This window comes from Scardinius erythrophthalmus (assembly GCF_964197995.2).
Source record: "Scardinius erythrophthalmus genome assembly, chromosome: 14".
NCBI classification, from domain to species: Eukaryota; Metazoa; Chordata; class Actinopteri; order Cypriniformes; family Leuciscidae; genus Scardinius; species Scardinius erythrophthalmus.
This window is the reverse complement of record NC_138234.1, coordinates 26,481,483-26,491,124: the sequence shown is the minus strand read 5'-3', so window position 1 is coordinate 26,491,124 and position 9,642 is coordinate 26,481,483. Positions and strand designations below refer to the sequence as shown.

Below are 9,642 nucleotides of genomic sequence, written 5' to 3'. Positions count from 1 at the left end.
TGATGGATTGGCCAAGTACGTCTTCAGAACTGAACCCTATTGAGCACCTGTGGGGCGTCCTCAAGCGGAAGGTGGAGAAGCGCCATGTGTCTAACATCCAGCAGTTCCGTGATGTCATTATGGAGGAGTGGAAGAGGATCCCAGCAACAACCTGTGCAGCTCTGGTGAGCTCCATGCCTAGGAAGATTAAGGCAGTGCTTGTTATGTGGAAGCAGGAGAGAACCCAAACGCAGACAGTGTGCAGACATTAACACGGTTTTATTAAGACAAAAATGGGAAAACAAAACCCACGATGGGGTAAAACAAGGCTGGTGGGCAAAAACAAAGACAAACTACACTAGACTGAGACTAGACAGCTGACTTGACAAATAACTAACAGCAACAAGATCAGGACTTTACAAGGCAGAGTTCTTCACAAATACTCACAGGAAGGTTTTCACTCAGGTAAAGTATCACGGAATACTCACACAATGAATAACAATGAACCAGCACAGGACAGCAAACACAAGGGGATTAAATAGGGAGAAACTAATGAGGGAAACAGGTGACCAGGGTAAAGCAATGATGACTAAACGAGGATAACAAGGGGGCGGGGCAAGAGAACGAGACAACACAAGCACATGGCCCAAACAAATGGCCATGTGCTTGCACATAAAACATGGGCCTGTCATGATCCTGCCTCAAGACCAAGGAAAATCAGACAGGAAGGCAGAATCATGACAGTGCTACAGTAGATAACAATGGTGCACACACAAAACATTGTCACTTTGGACACAGTTTTGGCATGTTCACTTGTCTTAGGGTGTACTCACTTTTGTTGCCAGCTATTTTGACAGTATTGGCTGTATGTTGAGTTATGTTCAGAGGACAGTAAATATGTACTGCTATACAAGCAGCACATTGACTACTCTAAAATATATACAAGTTTCATTTCTATAGTATTGTCCCTTGAGAATATATACTAAAATGTTTGCTGAAATGTGAGGGGTGTACTCACTTTTGTGAGATACTGATAAATAGATATATATACTGTATATATATATATATATATATATATATATATATATATATATATATATATATGCAGTATATACGAGTTGGGGAACATTGTTAGAGCAGAAGGAAGTATGTTTTCTTCCAGGATAACCTTGTACGTGTCTTGAGTCATGTGTACTTCACAAAGACAGATCTGCCTGATTCTGATCTTCTCTGAGTCCGGTTTTCAGCTTTGCCCAACACCTGCTCTAATAGTTAGACAGAGACCTGGAGAGGTGGGCCTACAACCCACAGTCTCTCACTGTGTAATTTGGTGGAGGATCGGTGATGATCTGGTGGTTCTTCAGTAAGGCTAGAATTGGGTAGGTATAGGTCTTTGCGAAGGATGCGTAACTTAAGGAACAAACATGATTATCCTGAAAGAAAAATGGCTTCCTTCTGCTCTGACAATGTTCCCCAAGTAGAAAGATTGTTTTTTAATGCAAGGACAATGCTCCAGTCCACACAGCTAGGCCAATCAAGGTGTGGATGGAGGACTACCAGATCAAGACCCTGTCATTGTCATCACTATCTCCAGACCTGAACCCCACTGAAAAGCTCTGGAATGTAAGCAAGAGGGTCACCAGCCAGCAAATAAAGGCAAGCTGCTTTAAATTTTTCACCAGGAGTGGAATAAAGTCACCCAACAGCAATGTGACCGACTGATAGGGAGCATGCCAAGAAGCATGAAAGCTGTGATTGGAAATCAGGCTTAGTCCACCAAGTATTCATTTCTGAACTCTTCCTAACTTAAAACAGTATTGTGTTGTTTAATAATAAATATAAACTTGTTTTCTTTGCATTATTTCGAGGTCTGAAAACAGAACATCTTTTTTCGTTATTTTGACCAGTTGTCATTTTCTGCAAATAAATGCTCTAAATGACTATATTTTTATTTGATCTTTGCAAGAAATGTTGTCAGTAGTTAGTAGAATAAATAAAAAAATATACATTTTACTCAAACAGATACATAATAAATTCAGAGAAACTGCTAATTTTGCAGTTGACTCACAAAAAATAAATTAACCACTTTATTTATTCTACTAACTATACATACATACATATATACACACACACACACACACACACACACACATATATATATAAATAAATATATATATATATATATATATATATATATATATATATATATATATATATATATATATATATATATATATATATATACAAAATTGACGTTGGTCTCTTGATGGTGACATGACAGGCCAGGGTAACCTAACCTCTGATTGATATTGATGTTCAGATAGGTTGACCCAACACTCTTTTTATGTTTAAAGACATATGTTAATAATTCATTTAAAAATAAATACTTGGTCAGCAATAAACTAATATAAAAGATCTGATTCTCTGAGTAGCTCTTCACAAACCATCAGCCATGAGAGCTGTTGTGCTTGCCCTGACTGTAGCCCTTGTGGGTAAGTTTTGAACTTAAGAAGTTCCTGTATCTCTTTTCTTAAAATAATTCTCTTGAAGAAAGTTAATTAGAACCTCTTAAAATAAATTAGTTAAATTGAGTCATTTTAAAAGCATATTTTCTCATGTTTTTTTTTTTTTTTTTTTAGCATGTCAACAGATCAACCTTGGTAAGTAACAAAATTGTAATTTGGTAATTTGTGAATAGGTAATTTACAACTATTGCATACTTGCTTTAACTCAACCAAAGAAATACTCTACCATTTTCAGTTCCTGAGTTTGCCCCTGACAAGACCTATGTGTACAAGTATGAGGCTCTGCTCTTGGGTGGTCTTCCTCAAGAAGGTCTGGCCAGAGCAGGAATAAAAGTCAGCAGCAAGGTTCACCTCAGTGCCGTGACAGAGAACACCTTCGTGATGAAGGTAATGGCCATTAAGAACTGTAAAATTTGTAGGTTTTCAACACTATGGAAAAACTAAAACTGTGTTAGCAAGCATTGACTGTTAAAAGCAACAATTCTCTTGTTTTAAGTGAAAATATTCCTTTTTAGCTCATGGATCCTCTGCTCCACGAGTATGCTGGCATTTGGCCCAGGGATCCATTTGTTCCTGCCACTAAGCTCACCTCAGCTCTGGCTGCTCAGCTTCAGATTCCCATTAAGTTTGAGTATGCTAATGGTGTGGTTGGAAAGGTATTCGCCCCTGCAGGAGTCTCCACTACAGTACTGAACCTGCACAGAGGAATCCTCAACATCCTTCAGCTCAACCTAAAGAAGACCCAGAACATCTATGAACTTCAAGAGGTGAGAAAATTATCCTGGTACGTTTTTGATCTATTTTGAGTTCTGCAATCTAATCTTTTGACTTGTCCTTCAAGGCTGGAGTTCAGGGAGTGTGCAGGACCCACTACGTCATCAGTGAGGATCCAAAGGCCAACCACGTTATTGTCACCAAGTCTAAGGATCTGAGCCACTGCCAGGAGAGAATCATGAAGGACATCGGTTTGGCGTACACTGAGAGGTGTGCTGAATGCACAAAGGTAATGAAGAAGACTGGAAAAAATTGAAATATTTACTCAATATAATGAAAATGCCAAGAGTCAAATGGTCACATGCTTTTCTCCCAACAGAGGGTCAAGAGTCTGATTGAAACTGCATCTTACAACTACATCATGAAACCATCTGCCGCCGGTGTACTTATCGCTGAGGCAACAGTTGAGGAAGTGCATCAGTTTTCACCCTTCAATGAGATCCATGGTGCTGCCCAGATGGAAGCAAAGTAAGATTGATCCTCTGTGAGATTTCTCTTAAAAATATGAAGTAAAAATATTACCAAGAAATAAAGAAATAATTTTTTTTCAGACAAACCATGACTTTTGTTGAGATGGACAAAACGCCTGTTGTTCCAATCAAAGCTGATTACTTGGCCCGTGGATCCCTGCAGTATGAGTTTTCAACTGAAATTCTTCAGACCCCCATTCAACTCCTGAAGATCAGTGATGCACCAGTTCAGGTATAATTCATTACTTAACATCTTTAACAGTCTCCAAGTCAAAGCCTTTGATCCATGAAGACGTCATCTGAGTGTTGCCCTTACTTTTTCTAGATTATTGAGGTCTTAAAGCACCTTGTTGAAAACAATGTGGCCATGGTCCATGATGATGCTCCACTTAAGTTTGTTGAGCTCATCCAGCTCCTGCGTGTTGCCACCTATGAGAATATTGAGGCTATCTGGGCTCAGTTCAAGGACAAACCTGTTTACAGGTACAATATTTGAGCAATATGTTCATAAGGATGTAGTTCAAAGACAATTTTTTATTATGAATATATTTTAAAACAATGAATCTGTTAGGCGCTGGCTTCTGGATGCTCTTCCTGCTGTTGGCACACCAGTCATTGTAAAATTCATCAAGGAGAAGTTCCTGGCTGGTGAACTAACCATTCCTGAGTTCATTCAGGCTCTTGTAGTTGCTCTGCAAATGGTCACTGCTGATTTGGACACCATCCAGTTGACCGCTGTGGGTACATCTTACTATACTCAAAGTACTGTTCTTTTAAATATGACCAAAATCAAATGAATCATTTCTGTATGTTGCTGAACAGAGTTTGGCTATGCACGAGAAAATCGCCACAATCCCAGCTCTTCGTGAAGTCGTCATGCTTGGATATGGTTCCATGATTGCCAAACACTGCGTTGAAGTTCCCACTTGCCCCGCCGAGCTCCTCAGGGTAAACGACTCAAGACCTCCATACATTTCTGCCATGGACTTACTATAATATTTTTCTATTATAGTAAATATTATCTTACTAAATATTATTAATATTACTTGTCTAAATGTATGTGCCTTAAACTCCTCAGCCCATCCATGATATTGCTGCAGAGGCCATTTCAAAGAATGACATTCCTGAAATCACTTTGGCTCTGAAAGTTCTGGGCAATGCTGGTCACCCTGCTAGTCTTAAACCCATCATGAAGCTCCTACCTGGACTGACAACTGCAGCTACTTCTCTGCCTCTTAGAGTCCAGGTTGATGCCATATTGGCCCTGAGGAACATTGCAAAGAAAGAGCCCAAACTGGCAAGTGTCAGACACTGTAGGAATCAATTACTGTAAAACATTATACACATTTTCTTCCCATAAAATACTAATAGGAATTTATTACTGTAAAAGATTACACAAATTCAATAATATACAAACCTTGTTTTCTGCCTCAGGTTCAGCCAGTGGCCCTGCAGCTTGTATTGGACAGGGCTCTCCACCCTGAAGTGCGTATGGTTGCTTGTATTGTGTTGTTTGAGTCCAAGCCCTCAGTGGCTCTCGTCTCCAATCTTGCTGGTGCTTTGAAGACTGAGACTAACATGCATGTTGCAAGCTTTGCCTATTCACACATCAAGTCCTTGACCAGAATCACTGCTCCGGATATGGCATCTGTGTAAGAACAAATTTTTTCTAACATATTTTACTTCATCACATAAAATGAGCACAAGCCAGAGGTAATCATAGTTGTCCATTTCAGTGCGGGTGCAGCTAATGTTGCCATCAAGCTCATGAGTCGCAAACTGGACAGGCTTAGCTTCCGTTTCAGCAGAGCCATTCAGATGGACTTCTATCATAGTGAGTCTAGCCATTTTTATAAGAGAGCTAAAAAACGAACAGTGTCATGGATGTTTCTTAAAATGTGTAAAAAATTCACCTGACACCATAAATGTATTCTTACCTCTGTCCCTGTGCAGCTCCTCTTATTATTGGAGCTGCTGGTAGTGCCTACATGATCAATGATGCCGCAACCATCCTGCCCAGAGCTGTTGTAGCTAAAGCACGTGCTTACCTGGCTGGAGCTGCTGCTGATATTCTTGAGGTGGGACAAGCAGGAGTTATTAAAAAACATGTTCATGGTTTTAAAATGTTTAAGTGTCAGTCTTCACTCAGTTAATTATCTCAAACAGATCGGTGTGAGAACTGAAGGAATCCAGGAGGCTCTTCTGCAATCTCCTGCTGCAGATGAAGGTGTTGACCGTATCACAAAGATCAAGCGCACCCTGAGAGCTGTAAGCTTTCATGTCCAGTGTACAGTAGAATTGTGTACTTTTAAGTAACATTATAAGCATGACATAGGCATATGTGTGTGACTTCTCTTTTTTTATTCCTCAAGCTCACAGACTGGAAGACCTTGCCAACCAATCAGCCACTGGCATCAGCCTATATCAAATTACTTGGACAAGAAGTGGCTTATTTCAACATTGACAAGACCATCATTGAAGAAGCAATACCGGTACTGTGTTGTACTTTATGCCTTCTCTCTCATTAATACATTTTTTGTTATCTGTCTCAAAAATAGTTCTCACAATTAGAATTAAGTTTCTCATAAACACTATCCCCAGATGGTCACTGGACCCAAACCACGTGAACAGTTGAAGCGTGCCCTTAAAGCTTTGCAGGAAGGAGTTGCCTTCCAGTATGCCAAACCTCTGCTTGCATCTGAAGTGCGTCGTATCTTGCCAACAGCAGTTGGTTTGCCCATGGAGCTCAGTTTCTACACTGCTGCTGTCGCTGCTGCAAGTCTCAATGGTATGTTTTTTTCTTAGAATTTTTTATCCTTTCCTTGGATATGAGGGTGTCACTTCGAAGTTTGATGTTGCTCTGTTCATCCTTCTAGTTAAGGCCACCATTACACCTCCTCTCCCTGAGGAGATTGAGACTATGACGCTTGACCAACTCAAGAAGACTGATGTTCAACTCCAGGCTGAAGCTAGACCAAGGTACACTTTATCAGCTACATTCATGAAGATGAGATATAATGTACACAACAACAGTTATTTGTTAACAATTAACAAACAATCTAACTTTTTCTTATTTCAGTATTGCTCTCCAGACCTTTGCTGTGATGGGAGTGAACACTGCCTTGATCCAAGCTGCTGTTATGGCAAGAGGAAAGATCCGTACTATTGCCCCTGGAAAAGTGGTTGCAAGAGCAGACATTCTCAAGGGCAACTACAAGGTGGAGGCTCTGCCTGTTGAGCTTCCAGAACACATTGCTGATGTGAGGTAATGAAATATAAGTCAGACCAGTGGAGAAAACATTCTGAAGCAATTCATAAATAGCTCAAAAGATTTCTGAAAGTGAGATGTGACCCACTTTTCTTTTTTTTTTTTTTCAACAGCTTTGAGACTCTTGCTGTGGTCAGAAACATTGAAGAGCCCAACGCTGAGAGGATTGTTCCCTTAGTACCCGAGGTGGCCATGCAAAATTCCCAGACTCCCTCTGAGAATTTGGTAAATTTTGAACACACATAGAATGGATGTTAATTTGCTTCAAGTTTTAAAATAGCAAGGCTTGTTATAATATTTAATTATTCTTTTCAGTCCTCTGAAATATCAGATGAGACTCCAGTGAGAGCTGCTGCTCCATTTCACAAGACTCTCTGTCTTGCTGTCCCATACATTGAAATCAAGGGGTGCGTTGAGGTGCACTCTCACAATGCTGCTTTTATCAGAAATTCTCCTCTCTTCTACATAATTGGACAGCACTCAGCCCGTGCTGCACTGACAAGAGGTATACATTCAGAGAAGATTATTAATTTCAGAGAAAATTACAGAAAAGATAATAAGTGTCATTTTGGCTTTAGCTGAAGGTCCTGCAGTTGAAAGACTGGAGCTTGAAGTCCAAGTTGGTCCTAGAGCTGCTGAGAGGCTCCTTAAGCAAATCAGTCTCATTGATGAGGATACTCCAGAAGGAAAGGCCTTCCTGTTGAAACTGAGGGAAATCCTGGAGACTGAAGACAAAAATGCACCCGTCTCTTCTGAAAGCAGCAGTAGCAGCCGCAGGAGCAGGAGCAGGAGCAGCAGCAGCAGCAGCAGCAGTTCAAGCTCCTCCATGTCCAGCTCTCGTATAAGTAAGGTGAGGACGTGGAATGTAGCGTGTTGGTTATGTAGCCAATATTTGTGTCATAAATATATATTTTTTCACTGAATCATTTTATATGGATTTTTAGACTGCCACTATCATGGAGCCCTTCAAGAAATTCCACAAAGATCGGGTAACTACTAAAAAGCTATTTTTTTTATATTATCACTTTATATTATATCGATTACGAAAACTTATTTTTGCTTGCAGTTCATGGCACCCCATGGTGCTTCAAAGGCAATAAGCAGTGGAAGCACTGCATCTAGCTTTGAGGCTCTCCAGAAACAGGTGAATCAATTAGTGTCATTAATAACATATAACCCAAAGCTGACATTTTGTATAAAATCCACTTATATTGATTATGGTATATGCTTTCAGGCTAAGTTCCTCGGAAATGCTCTTCCACCTGTTTTTGCTGTCATTGCCCGTGCCGTGAGAGTTGACCACAAGCTGCTGGGCTACCAACTTGCTGCTTACTTTGACAAGCCAACAGCAAGAGTGCAGCTCGTTGTTTCCTCCATCGCTGAAAATGACAACCTGAAGATCTGTGCTGATGGTGCCGTGCTGAGCAAGCACAAAGTCACTGTAAGACTAGAACTTTTTTGAATTAAAAAAAAGACAAGATTTAGAACAATTATATAAATTAATTTCTCAAGATGATATTTTATTTACAAAGTTTGCGAGGAGCACCTTCAGATAATCTACCCAATCAGCATGAGAAGAGGCATATATACATAGCCGATTTACCTCGGTTCCATGACAGTCCTCCACCCCAACTCCTTACTCTCGATAATTCCTATCCCAGCCAGGGATGGGGAGAGTACTCTGGGTTCGGGCCAAATTCCGAGCCCGGAGCCCTCTCCTCGGACACGCCAAATACGCATATTTCCATACCCTATCTGATTATATGTAAGTGCAAACTTTTGAATGAAATAATTGACATCAATACAATTTTTTGAACACAAATGTCCTTTTTCAGGCTAAGGTTGCTTGGGGTCAAGAATGCCAAGAGTATGCAGTCACTGCTAAAGCTGAAGCCGGTGTCCTGGGCGAATTCCCTGCTGCACGTCTAGAGCTGGAATGGGAGAGGCTACCAATAATTGTCACCACATATGCCAAAAAGTAATGTTCAGCAGCACTGAATGACAAATGTATTGTATAGTTTAGAAAATGGCACTGGTTTAATCTGCTCTTCTTTGTGCATCCCTTCACAATTAGGCTGTCTAAGCACATCCTTATGGCGGCTTTCCAGACAGGCTTTAGACTTGAAAGAGCCACGAACAGTGAGAAAGAGATTGAACTGACTGCAGCCTTGCCAACTCAGAGATCCTTGAATGTCATTGCTAGGATTCCAGAGGTGAAATAGTTTTCCGTTAAATTATGACTCTCACTGATATATAATAAGAAAATTCAACAAATTATTTTTGTTCCTGCTGCTCTAGATGACACTGTCAAGGATGGATATTCGTCTCCCTGTCGCTGTTCCCATCAATCCAGATGGAACTCTTTCCATTCATATCGATGAGGACATTCTCTCTTGGATCCAGAAACATATCAATGAACAATAAGAAATGAATTACATTTTACATTTTATGTTCACATTCAATTTAATTGAATACATTTCCACTCTTGTGATATCTGTAATGTAATGCAACCAAATTCTAATAAATACCCTGCAAGTGTCAGAATTGTGCGAACTGCTTTTATTTTACAATAATTCTCAGTACTCATACAACATTAGGTTTTTTTTTCACTTGACAATAAGGTTCA

General features: G+C 40.0%; 1 protein-coding gene across 1 annotated transcript; it reads left to right on the top strand.

The window, feature by feature from the left end:
• Positions 1 to 2,419: 2,419 nt before the first annotated feature.
• On the top strand, positions 2,420 to 9,440 carry LOC308702195 (vitellogenin-like; the record flags this gene model as incomplete). The annotated part of the gene is made up of 28 exons (XM_081384863.1): positions 2,420 to 2,471; positions 2,619 to 2,639; positions 2,740 to 2,891; positions 3,020 to 3,271; positions 3,346 to 3,507; positions 3,598 to 3,746; positions 3,830 to 3,980; positions 4,074 to 4,231; positions 4,320 to 4,485; positions 4,571 to 4,696; positions 4,827 to 5,045; positions 5,183 to 5,400; positions 5,485 to 5,582; positions 5,702 to 5,826; positions 5,915 to 6,016; positions 6,121 to 6,240; positions 6,350 to 6,536; positions 6,625 to 6,727; positions 6,828 to 7,013; positions 7,130 to 7,241; positions 7,332 to 7,521; positions 7,595 to 7,866; positions 7,961 to 8,005; positions 8,083 to 8,160; positions 8,251 to 8,457; positions 8,852 to 8,994; positions 9,091 to 9,229; positions 9,315 to 9,440. The coding sequence occupies exons 1-28, from the start codon at positions 2,432 to 2,434 to the stop codon at positions 9,438 to 9,440; spliced, it is 4,047 nt and encodes a 1,348-aa protein (XP_081240989.1). The 5' UTR covers positions 2,420 to 2,431.
• Positions 9,441 to 9,642: the final 202 nt, after the last annotated feature.